Here is a 15273-nt window from a genome sequence, read left to right on the forward strand (position 1 = left end):
TGTGGGAAAATTTTGGGGCCTTTTGGCGGGAAAATTTGGGGCCTTTCAGGGTCGATTTTGGGGTGTTTGGGGGGAAATTTTGAGGCGTTTTTGTGGAAAATTTTGGGGAATTTCGGTCGGACATTTTGGGGCCTTTGGGGGGGAATTTTGGAGGAAGATTTTGGGCCGTTTTTGGGGGAAATTTCAGGCACTTTTGGTGGGAAACTTCAGGCCCTTTCGGGGGCGATTTTGGGCTGGTTTGGGGGGAAATTTTGAGGCATTTTTCTGGAAAATTTTGGGGAATTTCGGTGGGAAACTTTGGGGGAAATTTTGGGCCCTTTTTTTGGGGAAATTTCAGGCCTTTTCAGGGGCAACTTTGGGCTGTTTTGGGGGGAAATTTGGGGTGATTTGGGGGAAAATTTTGGGCCCTTTTTTGGGGGAAATTCCAGGCCTTTTCAGGGGCAATTTTGGGCCCTTTTGGCAGGAAATTTTGGGGCATTTTGGCGGAAAATTTTGGGGCATTTTGGCGGAAGATTTTGAGCTGTTTTTTTGGGGGAAATTTCAGGCGCTTTTGGGGGCGACTTGGGGCTGTTTTGGGGGAAACTTTGGGCCCTTTTGGCGGGAAATTTTGGCGTGTTTCGGCGGGAAATTTTGGTCCCTTTTTGCGGGGAAATTTGTTTGTTTTTTTTTTCTCAGGGCTGATTTCTGCCCCTTCCAGGGGCGATTTTGGGCCATTTTGGGTGCAAATTTCAGGCTTTTTTTTGGGGTGAAAATCTTCAGGCCCTTCCAGCGTTTGGTTTTGAGCTGTTTTGGGGGGAAACTTCGGGCCCTTCCGTGCCATACCCCGTCCCCTTCCTCCCCCACCCCAATTTCGGGTCATTTTGGGTCCAAACCCGGGGATTTCCGTCCCGTCTCACCCTGGGCGATCCGCACCAGCCCGGCGCCGATGATGAGGGCGAGGGCCAGCAGCTTCCCGGCCGTGAACACGTCCTGGACCCGCGTGGCCCAACGGGCGCTGGCGCAGTTCACCCACGTCAGCAACACTGCGCCCCGCAAAAATGAAAAAAAAAAAAAATTTTTAAAAAAAATCACCATTTTCCGACCCGATTTCGCAGGTTTTTGGGGTGAAAACGGGCAAAAAAAAGGCAAAAGGTTGGCTCACGGAGGCAGGCGGCCGCCAGCAGGCGCAGGGCGCTCTGGGGTGGGGGGCAGGTGGGGAAAAGGGGGTACAGGGCGTAGGCGCCGAAGGTCAGGGCGATGACGGCCTGGTTGGTGGGGTAGATCACCAGCACCGTGATCCACAGGCGCAGAAACCTGGCGGGGGACAAAAAAACAGCAAAAAAAGGAAATTTGGGACAATTTTCCCCGATTTTGGCCTTAGTTTTCAGGCAGCTGAGAGTTTGGCCAATTTTGGTAAAATTTGGGGGCATCTTAGGGCCAATTTTCTGGGTAAATCCTTGGCCAACCCCTTGGCCATCCCCTTGGCCAACTTAAGTTTTTTTGACCAATTTTGGCCAATTTTGGCCCATTTTTTGGAGAAACTTATTTTTCCCAGTGTTGGCAAAATTTTTGGCATTTTTTGGGGCCAATTTTCTGGGCAAATCCTTGGCCAACCCATTGGCCAACGCCTTGGCCAATCCCTTCCCCAGCTTAAGTTTTTTGATCAATTTTAGCCAATTTTTTGAGAAACGTATTTTTTTGCCAGTTTTGGCAAAACTTTTGGCCATTTTTTGGGCCAATTTTCTGGTCAAAAGCTTGGCCAACGCCTTGGCCAATCCGTTGGCCAATCTCTTGCCCAACTTAAATTTTTTTGACCCATTTTAGCTAAGTTTTGGATCATTTTGGGGGGCAATTTTTTTGCGAAACGTGTTTTTTGCCAGTTTGGGCAAAATTTTGGGCCACTTTCGAGGCCAATTTTCGGGCCAAAAGCTCGGACAATCCGTTGGCCAACGCCTTGGCCAATCCGTTGACCAATCTCTTGCCCAACTTAAGTTTTTTGACCGTTTTTTTGCCAATTTTTGGCCCGTTTTTCGAGAAACTTACATCTTTCACCAATGTTGGCAAAGTTTTTGGCCAGTTTTTGGGCCAACCCCTTGGCCAACCCCTTGGCCAACCCCTTGCCCCAACTTTTATTTTTTTCCCCGATTTCATCCGACTTTTCACCCTTTTTTACCACAAACCTCCTTTTTCCCCCAACTTTTTCCCACCTCTGCCCCATTTTTTTCCACCCAACTTCCGTTTTCGCCCCGTTTGACCCAACTTTTTGGGCCGATTTTGGGCCGTTTTAGCCAACTTTACTTCTCGGCCAACGTTTGGGCCAAACTTTCCCTTTTCCCTGCCCTTTTTTTTTTGTTTGTTTTTTCTTCTTTTTTTTTTTTCTCCCCCCTTTGCCCGCTTTCGGGGATTTTCCAGCCCCGGGGATGGGGAATTTTGGGGGTGAGGCTGGGGGGGGTTTGGTCCGGACTCACCCCACGAGCCCCCCGAAGATCTCCTTGACGTAGGCGTAGTCGCCGCCGGAGCGCGGGATGGTGACCCCCAACTCCGCGTAGCACAGGGCCCCCACCGCCGTCATGGCTCCCGCCGCCCCCCAAACCAACAGGGCCGGCCCCACAGCCCCCGCCTCGCCCAGGACCCCCCGGGGGGAGACGAAAATGCCCGAACCGATGATGTTGCCTGAGGGACGGGACGGGGGGGGGGGTGGGGGGGTGGGGAGCGGTGTTGGGGGGGGAACAATACGGTGGGGGGGGTGTTAATGGGGGAGGAGGAGGGCTGGAGGGGGGATATGGGGGGCGTTTGGGGGGGTTTGAGGGCGACTTGCGGGGGTTGAGGGGATATGGGGGGGTTTGGGGGGGTTTGGGGGGATTTGGGGGGGCTTTGGGGGGAAATGGGGGGGGTTTGGGGGGAAATGGGGGCATATGGAGGGGACTTGGGGGATTTGGGGGCGACTTGGGGGGGGTTGAGGGAATATGGGGGGGTTTGGGGGCGACTTGGGGGGGTTGGGGGGATATTGGCGTATATAGGGGGGGTTTGAGGGTATTTGGGGGGGATTCGGGGGGGTTTGAGGGTATATGGGGGGGTTTGGGGGGGCTTGGGGGGGTTGTGGAGGGGATATGGGGGGATATAGGGGGAGTTTGGGGGGATATGGGGGGGACTTGGGGGGCTTTGAGGGGATATGGGGGGAGATAGGGGGGTTTGGGGGCGACTTGGGGGGGTTTGGGGGCTTTGGGGGGGTTTGGGGGCGACTTGGGGGGGTTTGGGGGTATTTGGGGGAGATATGGGGGGGGACTTGGGGGGTTCGGGGGGGACTTGGGGGGTTCGGGGGGACGTGGGGAGGATGTGGGGTGACTCGGGGGGGGGGCTTTGTGGCGACTAGGGGGTGTTTCGGGGTAACACGGGGCCGGGGGGGGGACACGGAGCCGATTTGGGGGGGGCTGTCGGGTAGTCAGGGGGCTTCCCCAACCCCCCCCCGCAATAAAACCGAACCCCCGGAATTTTTTTTTTTTTTTTTTTTTTTGAGGGGCCCCCCAAAAGGTTCAGAGGGGGGGGGGGGGGCTGTTTATGCGTGTGTGTCCCCCCCCCCCCCCCCCAAAAATAAAAAACTCACCCACGATGATGCCGCAGGCGCTGAGGAGCCCGATCTCCTTCTTCAGGGCCACCCCCGTGTCCCCCCCTTTTCCTCCTCCTCTGTCCCCCCCCCCGGGGGGCTCCCCTTTTTCTTCAAGGGGGGGGACACCCCGTAACCGAGCTTCTTCCTCCGCCATGACTTTTGGGTTTTTTTTTAAGGTGGGGGGGTGTTATTTTTTTTTTTTTATTCCTTCTCCTTCCGGGCGACGAGACGGAGAGGGGGGGGGGGCTGCGAAAAAAATAATTAAAAAAATTAATTACAAACAATTAAGGCGAATCGAGAAGCGTTTGGGGGTGAAGGGGGGACCCCGAAATGATGGTGGAGGAGGAGGAATTTGTCTGGGGGCCCCCCCGCGCCACCCCAACAGTCTCCTTGGCTGCGACCTTCGGCCTCGCTCGGGGCTGATAACGGGGGGCGGACTTTCCCCCCCCCCGAGGAGGAGGAGGAGGAGGAGGAGGAGGAGGAGGGGGGGGGAGGAAGGAGGGGGGGGGGGGTTTGAGGCTGCTCGTGGCCCCAGGGTGACGGTTTTGCCCCCGTTTCACCCCAAATTTCACCCCCCAGACCCCCCCCGGTTTCCCTCCGTTTCACCCCAAAATTCCACCCCAGCTCCAAATTTTCCCCTGTTTGACCCCAAATTCCCCCCCCAGGGCCCCAATTTTCCCCCGTTTCACCCCAAACTTCACGCCCAGACCCCCCGATTTCATCCTATTTCACCCCAAATTTCCCCCCCAGGGCCCCAATTTCGCCCCGTTTCACCCCAAATTTCAGCCCTAGACCCCCCAATTTTGCCCCATTTCCCCCCAATTTCCCCCCAAATTCAGCCCCAGGCTCCCAATTTCCCCCAATTTCCCCCCAAATCCCCCCCAAATTGAGACCAAGCCCCCCAATTTCCCCCGTTTCACCCCAAATTCCTCCCCCAGGGCCCCAATTTCCCCCCGTTTCACCCCAAATTTAACCCCCAGACCCCCTGATTTTGCCCCATTTCCCCCCAATTTCCCCCCAAAATCAGCCCCAGCCCCCCAATTTCCCCCAATTTCCCCCCAGGTCCCCAATTTCCCTCCGTTTCACCCCAAAATTCCACCCCAGTTCCAAATTCCCCCCATTTCACCCCAAATTTCACCCCCAGACTCCCTCAATTTTGCCCCATTTCCCCCAATTTCACCCAAATTTCCACCCCGGCCCCCAATTTCCCCCCATTTCACCCCAAATTTCCACCCCAGCCCCCAATTTCCCCCCATTTCACCCCAAATTTCACCCCCCAGACCCCACGATTTTGCCCCATTTCCCCCCAATTTCACCCAAATTTCCACCCCAGCCCCCAGTTTCCCCCCGTTTCACCCCAAATTCCCCCCCCAGGGCCCCAATTTCCCCCCGTTTCACCCCAAATTTCACTCCCAGACCCCCCGATTTTGCCCCATTTCCCCCCAAAATCCCCCCCGGGCCCCCAATATCACCCCATTTCCCCCAATTTACCCCCAAATTCCCCCAAAATTTCCCCCAATTTCCCCCCAAATCCCCCCCAATCTCCCCCCCACCCCCAGTGACCCCAATTTCCCCCAAATTTTCCCCAAAATTTCCCCCAAGTCCGGCCCCCCCCCCCCGCCGCCTGGCGACGCCTTTTCCCGCCCTTTCCTTCAGGCCACGCCCCCTCCCCGATGACCACGCCCCCTCCCGCCATTTCCCCGCCGCCCTAATTAACTAATTACCCCTCCCGTTAATCAGCCACTAACGGCTCAATCATTAACCCTTCCCCGCCCTAATTAACGGTTTATTAATTAACCCGGACAAGGGACTTCACCCCCGGGGCGACCCCCACGCGCTAATTAACCCCCCCCCGCTAATTAACAGCCCCGCCAGGGCTAATTACCCCCCCACGGGCTAATTAATGCCCCCCCCCCGTTAATTACCCCCCCACAGGCTAGTTAACGCCCCCCACCTGATAATTAACACCCCCCCGGGGCTAATTAACACCCCCCCGGGGCTAATTACTGCCCCTTCGCGCTAATTAACACCCCCCCGGGGCTAATTAATGCCCCTCCACGGGCTAATTAATGCCCCCCACCTGATAATTAACGCCCCCCCGCGCTAATTAACACCCCCCCGGGCTAATTAATGCCCCCCACGGGCTAATTAATGCCCCCCGCGCTAATTAACACCCCCCCGGGGCTAATTACCCCCCCGCGGACTAATTAATGTCCCCCAGGGGTTAATTAACGCCCCCCCCGCGCTAATTAACGCTAATTAACGCCAGTTTAACCCTTCATTTACCGGCGGGGGGGAACTAATGAATTATTTCAGGCTCTAATTAGCTCAAGGGGTCAATTAATGAGGGCGCGCGGGTGAAATTGGGTGAAAACGGGGAAAAAAAAATCGATTTTTGGTGTTTTTTTTTTTTAATTTTAAATACAACCGAAACGGGACGCGGCTACTTTAAGGGCTAGCCCCGCCCCCTCCGCCTCCCTATTGGCTGCTCGCTCCGTCCTCCCGCCCCCCCCGCGGCCTCTCCTCGCCTTCCGATTGGCTGCTTCTCGCGCCCGCGCCGTGGCGGGGCAGCGGGAGGCCGTGGGGGGGGGTGTGCGTCTCCTCGCCTTTCCATTGGCTGACGGCGCTGCCCGTCAAGCCCTCAGCGCGCCTCCTCGCCTTTCCATTGGCTGACGGCGCTGCCCGTCAAGCCCTCAGCGCGCCTCCTCGCCGTTCTATCGGATTGCCGTGCTGCCCGTCAAGCCCTCAGCGCGCCTCCTCGCCGTTCTATTGGCTAACTGCGCTGCCCGCCCCCCGCTCGGCCCGCCTCCTCGCCTTTCTATTGGCTCCTCTCTCCGCCGTCCCGCCCCTCCCCGCCTTCCTATTGGCTCCCCCCCTCTCCCGCGCCGTGGCGGGCAGCGGGACGCCGTGCGCGCTTCCCCTCGCCATCCTATTGGCTAACCGCTCCGTCCGCCCTCCCCTCAGCGCGCCACGTCGCTTTTCTATTGGCTCAACGCGCCGTCCGCTGGCTTTTCCCGCTTTCCTATTGGCTGTCGCCTCACGCCTGCGCTTTGGCGCCTCAGGGCGGGCAGGCCGGGGCAGGGCGGTAACATGGCGGCGCTGCGGGGAGGAGGCGGCGGCGGCTCCTCGGGGCAACGCGGGGCCGAGGCGGCGGCTTCGGCCGCGGCCTCCGGGGGTGGCGGAGGAGGAGGAGGAGGAGGAGGAGGAGGCGGCGGAGCGGGAGAAGCGGGGCCGCCGCTTTACGGCAACGGGGTGGGGACGGCGGGAACGGCGGCGGCCGGGCAGGAGGAGGCGGCGGCGGCGCTGAGTGAGGCGGGAACCCGCGGCAGGGGCCGGGGAGGAGGAGGAGGAGGAGGAGGAGGAACGGGGGGAGCCGCCGGGGGAGGGCTGGGGGCGGGAGGAGGCAGCTCCGGGGGTTCCGGCGCTGGGGGAACCGGCGCCGCCGCCGCCGCTCCGCATCCGCCTCACGAAGGGGCCGAGGAGCTGGAGGAGGAGGCGGGCTTGGGCGACGGGGATGCCGGGGACTCCGCCATTGAGGACCCGGTAAGCGGGGGGGCACAGGGGGAAAATGAAAAGGGGGGAGAGGGAGAGGGGGAAAATGGGGCAAAAGGGGCAAAAAAGGGGGGAAAAAGGGGCGAGGAGGGCGAGAGCGGGGCAAGGAGGGGGGCAAAAGCGGGCGGGGGGGGAAATGAGGCGAGGATGGGGCAAAAGTGGGGAGGAGGGGGGCAAAAGTGGGCAAGGAGGGGCAAGAAGGGGAGAGGAGGGGGGCAAAAGTGGGGAGGAGGGGGGCAAAAGTGGGGAGGAGGGGGGCAAAAGTGGGGAGGAGGGGGGCAAAAGTGGGGAGGAGGGGGGCAAAAGTGGGCAAGGAGGGGCAAGAAGGGGAGAGGAGGGGGCAGCAAAAAAAAGGGAGAAATAAAGAAAGGGGGAAAGCGGAAAAAGGGGCAGAGAAAAGGGGAGAAAAAAGCGAGAAAAAGGGAAAAAGGGGGCAAGAAGCAAAAGAAGGAGAAAAAAGGGGGAAAAGGGAAAAGGCGAAAAAGAGGGAAAAATAACACAAAAAAAAAAGGGGAGGCCGTGAGGGGGGTTTGGGGGGGATTTGGTCACTTTGGGGGGATTTGAGGGGATTTTGGGGGTCCTGGGTCACGTGGGGGGGATTTTGGGGGGATTTGAGGGGATTTTGGGGGTCCTGGGTCACGTGGGGGGGGATTTTGGGGGGCACTGGGGGGGATTTTGGGGGGATTTGAGGGAATTTTGGGGGTCCTGGGTCACGTGGGGGGGATTTGGGGGGCACTGGGGGGATTTTGGGGGGATTTGAGGGGATTTTGGGGGTCCTGGGTCACGTGGGGGGGATTTTGGGGGGATTTGAGGGGATTTTGGGGGTCCTGGGTCACGTGGGGGGGATTTTGGGGGGATTTGAGGGGATTTTGGGGGTCCTGGGTCACGTGAGGGGGATTTGGGGGGCACTGGGGGGATTTTGGGGGGATTTGAGGGGATTTTGGGGGTCCTGGGTCACGTGGGGGGGATTTGGGGGGCACTGGGGGGATTTTGGGGGGATTTGAGGGGATTTTGGGGGTCCTGGGTCACGTGGGGGGGATTTTGGGGGGATTTGAGGGGATTTTGGGGGTCCTGGGTCACGTGAGGGGGATTTGGGGGGCACTGGGGGGATTTTGGGGGGATTTGAGGGGATTTTGGGGGTCCTGGGTCACGTGGGGGGGATTTGGGGGGCACTGGGGGGGATTTGGGACCCCCGGGTGCCATTTCGGGGCCGATCCGTGAGGATTTGAGCCCCTTGGGGTGTCGCACGGGGAAGATTTTTTGGGGTGAGCGCGGGTTGGGGTTCCCCTTTGACCTCTGACCTTTGCCCCCTGCCCCGCCGCCATTTTAGGAGCTGGAGGCCATTAAAGCCCGGGTGCGGGAAATGGAGGAAGAAGCAGAAAAACTCAAAGAGCTGCAAAACGAAGTCGAGAAACAGATGAACATGAGCCCCCCGCCGGGCAACGGTGAGGGGGGACCCCCCAAAACCCCCAAAAACCCCTTTTTTACCTCCAAAAAAATAAAAAAAATTTATTTTGCGCCGTAGCCGGCCCGGTGATCATGTCCTTGGAGGAGAAAATGGAGGCGGACGCTCGCTCCATCTACGTGGGCAACGTGAGTGGGAAGCTCCGAATTAATTGTTTTTCTCCCCGAAATTAATGATTTATTTTTTTTTTATCGAAATTAACCGTTTCGGGGATTTTTTTCAGGTGGATTACGGGGCGACGGCGGAGGAGCTGGAGGCCCACTTCCACGGCTGCGGCTCCGTCAACCGCGTCACCATCTTGTGCGACAAGTACAGCGGGCACCCCAAGGGGTGAGCGAGGGAGGGGGCTCCCAATTCTCCAAAAAAAACCCTGAAAGCGCCCCAAAACGGCGTGGCCACGCCCCTCGACGCTCAACCCCGCCTCCTCCAGGTTCGCCTACATCGAGTTTTCCGACAAGGAGTCGGTGCGGACGTCGATGGCGCTTGACGAGTCCCTGTTCCGCGGGCGGCAGATTAAGGTGGGGTTGAATTCGAGGGGTTGGGCGGGGGCGGGGAAACCGGCCACGCCCTCTCCTCACCCCGCCCACCTCCTCGTTAAGGTCATTCCCAAACGAACCAACCGACCCGGCATCAGCACGACGGACCGGGGTTTCCCCCGGACCCGTTACCGGGGCCGCGGCGGCGGTTACAGCGCGACCCGCGCCCGCTTCTACAGCGGCTACAGTCGGCCTCGCGGGCGGGCCTACAGGTGGGCGGGGCCTTCGGACAGGGCGCGAGGGGGGGCGGGGTCTTCCGGGGGGGTGTCGGGGTCCTCCAGGAGGGTGTCGGGGTCCTCCAGCGTGGGTTGGGGGGTGTCGGGGTCCTCCAGGAGGGTGTCGGGGTCCTCCAGTGTGGGTTGAGGGGTGTCGGGGTCCTCCAGTGTGGGTTGACGGGTGTCGGGGTCCTCCAGTGTGGGTTGATGGGTGTCGGGGTCCTCCAGTGTGGGTTGACGGGTGTCGGGGTCCTCCAGTGTGGGTTGACGGGTGTCGGGGTCCTCCAGTGTGGGTTGACGGGTGTCGGGGTCCTCCAGAGCGGGTTGACGGGTGTCGGGGTCCTCCAGGAGGGTGTCGGGTCCTCCAGAGCAGGTTGACGGGTGTCGGGTCCTCCAGGAGGGTGTCGGGGTCCTCCAGCGTGGGTTGAGGGGTGTCAGGGTCCTCCAGGAGGGTGTCGTGGTCCTCCAGCGTGGGTTGAGGGGTGTCACAGTCCTCCAGGAGGGTGTCGGGGTCCTCCAGTGTGGGTTGAGGGGTGTCAGGGTCCTCCAGGAGGGTGTCGGGGTCCTCCAGCGTGGGTTGGGGGGTGTCGGGGTCCTCCAGGAGGGTGTTGGGGTCCTCCAGCGTGGGTTGAGGGGTGTCGGGTCCTCCAGGAGGGTGTCGGGGTCCTCCAGAGCGGGTTGACGGGTGTCGGGGTCCTCCAGAGCGGGTTGACGGGTGTCGGGGTCCTCCAGAGCGGGTTGAGGGGTGTCGGGGTCCTCCAGGAGGGTGTCAGGGTCCTCCAGCGTGGGTTGAGGGGTGTCACAGTCCTCCAGGAGGGTGTCGGGGTCCTCCAGAGCGGGTTGAGGGGTGTCGGGGTCCTCCAGGAGGGTGTCGGGTCCTCCAGAGCAGGTTGAGGGGTGTCGGGTCCTCCAGGAGGGTGTCGGGGTCCTCCAGCGTGGGTTGGGGGGTGTCGGGGTCCTCCAGGAGGGTGTCGGGGTCCTCCAGCGTGGGTTGAGGGGTGTCAGGGTCCTCCAGGAGGGTGTCGGGGTCCTCCAGTGTGGGTTGAGGGGTGTCAGGGTCCTCCAGGAGGGTGTCGGGGTCCTCCAGCGTGGGTTGGGGGGTGTCGGGGTCCTCCAGGAGGGTGTTGGGGTCCTCCAGCGTGGGTTGAGGGGTGTCGGGTCCTCCAGGAGGGTGTTGGGGTCCTCCAGAGCGGGTTGACGGGTGTCGGGGTCCTCCAGAGCGGGTTGAGGGGTGTCGGGGTCCTCCAGGAGGGTGTCAGGGTCCTCCAGCGTGGGTTGAGGGGTGTCACAGTCCTCCAGGAGGGTGTCGGGGTCCTCCAGCGTGGGTTGAGGGGTGTCAGGGTCCTCCAGGAGGGTGTCGTGGTCCTCCAGCGTGGGTTGAGGGGTGTCACAGTCCTCCAGGAGGGTGTCGGGGTCCTCCAGTGTGGGTTGAGGGGTGTCAGGGTCCTCCAGGAGGGTGTCGGGGTCCTCCAGCGTGGGTTGGGGGGTGTCGGGGTCCTCCAGGAGGGTGTCGGGTCCTCCAGAGCAGGTTGAGGGGTGTCGGGTCCTCCAGGAGGGTGTCGGGGTCCTCCAGCGTGGGTTGGGGGGTGTCGGGGTCCTCCAGGAGGGTGTCGGGGTCCTCCAGCGTGGGTTGAGGGGTGTCAGGGTCCTCCAGGAGGGTGTCGGGGTCCTCCAGTGTGGGTTGAGGGGTGTCAGGGTCCTCCAGGAGGGTGTCGGGGTCCTCCAGCGTGGGTTGGGGGGTGTCGGGGTCCTCCAGGAGGGTGTTGGGGTCCTCCAGCGTGGGTTGAGGGGTGTCGGGTCCTCCAGGAGGGTGTTGGGGTCCTCCAGAGCGGGTTGACGGGTGTCGGGGTCCTCCAGAGCGGGTTGAGGGGTGTCGGGGTCCTCCAGGAGGGTGTCAGGGTCCTCCAGCGTGGGTTGAGGGGTGTCACAGTCCTCCAGGAGGGTGTCGGGGTCCTCCAGCGTGGGTTGAGGGGTGTCACAGTCCTCCGGGAGGGTGTCGGGGTCCTCCAGAGCGGGTTGAGGGGTGTCGGGGTCCTCCAGGAGGGTGTCGGGTCCTCCAGAGCAGGTTGAGGGGTGTCGGGTCCTCCAGGAGGGTGTCGGGGTCCTCCAGGAGTTGGTTGGGGGGTTGGGGGGTGTCGGGGTCCCCCCCAGGGCACTGTGTGCTGCGGGGGGTGCGGTGACCCCGCGTTAACCTCTGACCCTTTAACCCCTCCCACAGGGGCCGGGCCAGAGCCACCTCATGGTACTCCCCGTATTGAGCCAAAACAAACCAAAACCACAAAAAACACAAAAAAAAAAAGTGGTGGGGGGGAGGGGGGGCCGTGCCACACCCCCCCTCCCTCGCGTGTGCGTGTGCGTGTGCGGTCCCCGAAAAAAACGAAAAAAAGACAAAATACACCCCAAAAAAAAAACCAAACAACAAGCGGACGGGCCCCCCCCTCTTTTTTTTTATTTTTTTTATTTTTTTTTTTTTAATTTTGTTTTGGGGGGGCGCCGCCCCGCGTGGCCCCTCCCCTTTTTCTTTACCTCCTCCCCTCTTTTTAGTTTATTTTTTTTTTAAATTTATTTTAATTTAAAAAATTTTTTTTTTTAATTTTATTTAAATTTTTTTAGTTTTTAAATTTTATTTTAATTTTTTTTAGTTTATTTTTTTAATTTTATTTTAGTTTTTTAAATTTAATTTTAGTTTTATTTTATTTTAATTTTTTTATTTTATTTTTTTATTTTATTTTTTTATTTTATTTTTTTATTTTATTTTTTATTTTATTTTTTTATTTTATTTTTTTATTTTATTTTTTTATTTTATTTTTTTATTTTATTTTTTTATTTTATTTTTTTATTTTATTTTTTTATTTTTTTTATTTTATTTTTTTATTTTTTTTATTTTATTTTTTTATTATTTTTTTATTTTATTTTTTTATTTTTTTTTTATTTTATTTTTTTATTTTTTTTTATTTTATTTTTTTATTTTAATTTTTTATTTTATTCTTTTAATTTTTTTAAAATTTTATTTTAATTTTTTATTTTATTTTAGTTTTTTTATTTTTTATTTTTTTTTTAATTTTATTTTTTTGTTTTATTGTTTTAAATTTTTAAAAAATTTTTTTTTATTTTATTTTATTTTAGTTTTTTAAAATTTTATTTTAATTCATTTTAATTTTATTTTTTTAAATTTTATTTTATTTTTTAAATTTTTTTTATTTTTTTATTTTTTTTTACTTTTTTTTATTTTATTTTTTTTATTTTTTCTCTCCCACTAATTTTCTTTATTTTTTTTTGTCCCCCCCTTATCCCCCCCCCTAAAATAAGCCGCGAGTGTGTTTATCGTTGCAGGTGGCGGAGCCGGAGGGGCCGGGCAGGGCCGGACATCGTTTATTTTGGGGGGGGGGGGGGTTGTTTTGGGGTGTGGGGGGCGGTTTTGGGGTGCTGGGGGGGTCTTTGGGGGTTGATGGGATTGTGGAGGACTTTGGGGGGGCGTTAACAGGATGGGGGGGGGAAACGGGGACACGCCCCCTTCCCCCCCCCCTCCCTCCCCTTCTTTCTTTTTTGGGGGACTGGGGGGGGGGGTAACCCCTTTTATTTCCCCCCCCCCCCACCCACCCACCCCACCCCAGGGAGAATTTTTTGGGGCGGGGCTTGGGGGGTTGTTTAAATAAAAAAAAGTTGAAAAAAAAAAAATGGAAAAAAAAAAATAATAAAAAAAAAAAATTTGCCCCGGGGGGGGCGGCGGGGGGGGGTAAAAAAAAAAATGTGTCTGTGGTGGGTTTGTTCCGGGTCGTCTGGGCCAATAGGGAGCAACTGGGCCCCGCCCGGGGTCGTCTGGGCCAATGGGGAGCGACTGGGCCCCGCCCCGGGTTGTCTGGGCCAATAGGGAGCAACTGGGCCCCGCCCCGGGTCGTCTGGGCCAATGGGGAGGGACTGGGCCCCGCCCCGGGTCGTCTGGGCCAATGGGGAGGGACTGGGCCCCGCCCTGGGGTCGTCTGGGCCAATAGGGAGCAACTGGGCCCCGCCCTGGGGTCGTCTGGGCCAATAGGGAGCGACTGGGCCCTGCCCCGGGCTCCTCCCAGTTGCCCCAGTGACTCCCAGTTCTCCCCAGTTGCCTCCCAGTTAGGCCCCAGTGACTCCCAGTACTTCCCAGTTGTCTTCCAGTTCTCCCCAGTTGCTCTCCAGTTCTCCCCAGTTGCTCTCCAGTTCTCCCCAGTTGCTCTCCAGTGACTCCCAGTTGCCCTCCAGTGACTCCCAGTTGCTCTCCAGTGACTCCCAGTTGCCCCAGTGCCTCCTAGTAGCCTCCCAGTTATGTCCGCAGTGCTTCCCAGTTCTCCCTGCTTGCCCTCCAGTGACTTCCAGTTCTCTCCAGTTGCTCCCAGTTGCTCCCAGTTGCTCTCCAGTGATTCCCAGTGCCTCCCAGTTCTCCCCAGTTGCCCTCCAGTGACTCACAGTTGCTCCCAGTTGCCCCAGTGCCTCCTAGTAGCCACCCAGTTAGGCCCCAGTGACTCCCAGTTGCCTCCCAGTTAGGCCCCAGTGCTTCCCCGTTCTCCCCAGCTGCCCTCCAGTGACTCCGAGTTGCTCCCAGTCCTTCCCAGTTGCCTCCCAGTTCTCTCCAGTCACATTCACAGTTGTCTCCCAGTTACCCCAGTCCCTCCCAGTGCTCCCCAGTTCCATCCCACAATATGGCCGACCCCTCCCACAGACCACGTGTCCCTGAGGGGAGGGGCCACTTCCGGCCGCCATCTTGGTTTTGACGCCTCGTCTCCCTCCCCCCATTCCGGACCCCGCGCCCCCAAAATCCCCGATTTCACCCCAAAATCCCCCGATTTGATCCCCAAAATCCCCGATTTCACCCCAAAAATCCCCCGATTTCACCCCAAAATCCCCCGATTTGATCCCCCAAAATCCCCGATTTCACCCCAAAATCCCTCGATTTCATCCCAAAAATCCCCGATTTCACCCCAAAATCCCCCGATTTGATCCCCAAAATCCCCCGATTTCACCCCAAAAATCCCCAAATTTGCCCCAAATTTCCCAATTTTTTTAGCGATTTGTCCAAATTTCCCCATTTTACCCCAAATTTCATCAATTTTCCCCAAATTTCCCAAATTTTTCCCCTATTTGCCCAAATTTCCCCATTTTTTCCCAAATTCCATTAATTTTCCCTGAATTTCCCTCAATGTTCCCCAAAGTTCCCGAATTTTTACAGATTTGCCGAAATTTCCCCCTTTCGCCCCAAATTCCATCCATTTTCCCAAAATTTCCCTCAATTTTCCCCAAATTTCCCCAATTTTTCACGGATTTGCCCAAATTTCTCCATTTTGGCTCAAATTCCATCCATTTTCCCCAAATTTCCTGTAATTTGCCCCAAATTTCCCAAATTTTTCGCCGATTTGTCCAAATTTCCCCATTTTGCCCAAAATTTCATCAATTTTCCCCAAATTTCCCACAATTTGCCCCAAATTTCCCCAATTTTTCACCGATTCGCCCAAATTTCCCCTTTTCGCCCCAAATTCCATCAATTTGCCCCAAATTTCCCTCAATTTGCCCCAAAGTTCCCAAATCTCAGCAGCTTTGCCCAAATTCCCCCGTTTTTGCCCCAATTCCCCCGTTTTCCCAAATTTCCCCGATTTTTTCACGGATTCGCCCGAATTTCCCCGTTTTGCCCCCAAATTTCCCAAATTTCGACAGATTTGGCCCCGGTTCCGCTAATTACCTCCCGACTAATTACCGTGAATTATCGCCCCGCCCCACCAGCACCCACCGCCCGGCGGCCGTGACCCCGCCTCATGAATATTAACCGCGCCTCATTAACATTAATTAGCCCGCCCGACAGAACGCCCCTCCCTCTCATTTAAATTAATTACCGACCGGCCGTCAACTCTCGGCACCGCCCTCCGGCGCTCATTAACGTCCGCCACACCTCCCTCA

General features: G+C 56.8%; 2 protein-coding genes across 2 annotated transcripts; one reads left to right on the plus strand and one right to left on the minus strand.

The window, feature by feature from the left end:
- Nucleotides 1-827: 827 nt before the first annotated feature.
- SLC7A8 (solute carrier family 7 member 8) lies at nucleotides 828-4018 on the minus strand. The gene is made up of 4 exons (XM_074931170.1): nucleotides 3584-4018; nucleotides 2448-2652; nucleotides 1142-1293; nucleotides 828-1022 (listed from the first exon to the last, which is right to left on the minus strand). Exons 1-4 carry the CDS (start codon nucleotides 3738-3740, stop codon nucleotides 856-858), a joined length of 681 nt encoding a protein of 226 aa, XP_074787271.1. The 5' UTR covers nucleotides 3741-4018; the 3' UTR covers nucleotides 828-855.
- Nucleotides 4019-7010: 2992 nt separating this feature from the next.
- Nucleotides 7011-12062, plus strand: PABPN1 (poly(A) binding protein nuclear 1). Its single transcript, XM_074931169.1, has 7 exons — nucleotides 7011-7129; nucleotides 8469-8583; nucleotides 8664-8731; nucleotides 8827-8933; nucleotides 9034-9121; nucleotides 9203-9351; nucleotides 11573-12062. The coding sequence occupies exons 2-7, from the start codon at nucleotides 8502-8504 to the stop codon at nucleotides 11610-11612; spliced, it is 534 nt and encodes a 177-aa protein (XP_074787270.1). The 5' UTR covers nucleotides 7011-7129; nucleotides 8469-8501; the 3' UTR covers nucleotides 11613-12062.
- Nucleotides 12063-15273: the final 3211 nt, after the last annotated feature.

This window comes from Athene noctua, chromosome 40, assembly GCF_965140245.1.
Source record: "Athene noctua chromosome 40, bAthNoc1.hap1.1, whole genome shotgun sequence".
Lineage (NCBI taxonomy): Eukaryota > Metazoa > Chordata > Aves > Strigiformes > Strigidae > Athene > Athene noctua.

Excerpts from the sequence above, each read along its gene's own strand:
- SLC7A8 (XM_074931170.1), bottom strand. The coding sequence starts at position 3,740 with ATGGCGGAGGAAGAAGCTCGGTTACGGGGTGTCCCCCCCCTTGAAGAA. Across the intron at positions 2,653-3,583 it reads CGCCTGCGGCATCATCGTGG|GCAACATCATCGGTTCGGGC; the intron begins GTGAGTTTTTTA and ends CCCGTCCCTCAG. Across the intron at positions 1,294-2,447 it reads ATCTTCGGGGGGCTCGTGGG|GTTTCTGCGCCTGTGGATCA; the intron begins GTGAGTCCGGAC and ends GTCCCCCGCCAG.
- PABPN1 (XM_074931169.1), top strand. The coding sequence starts at position 8,502 with ATGGAGGAAGAAGCAGAAAAACTCAAAGAGCTGCAAAACGAAGTCGAG. Across the intron at positions 8,584-8,663 it reads GAGCCCCCCGCCGGGCAACG|CCGGCCCGGTGATCATGTCC; the intron begins GTGAGGGGGGAC and ends TTTGCGCCGTAG. Across the intron at positions 8,934-9,033 it reads TACAGCGGGCACCCCAAGGG|GTTCGCCTACATCGAGTTTT; the intron begins GTGAGCGAGGGA and ends CGCCTCCTCCAG.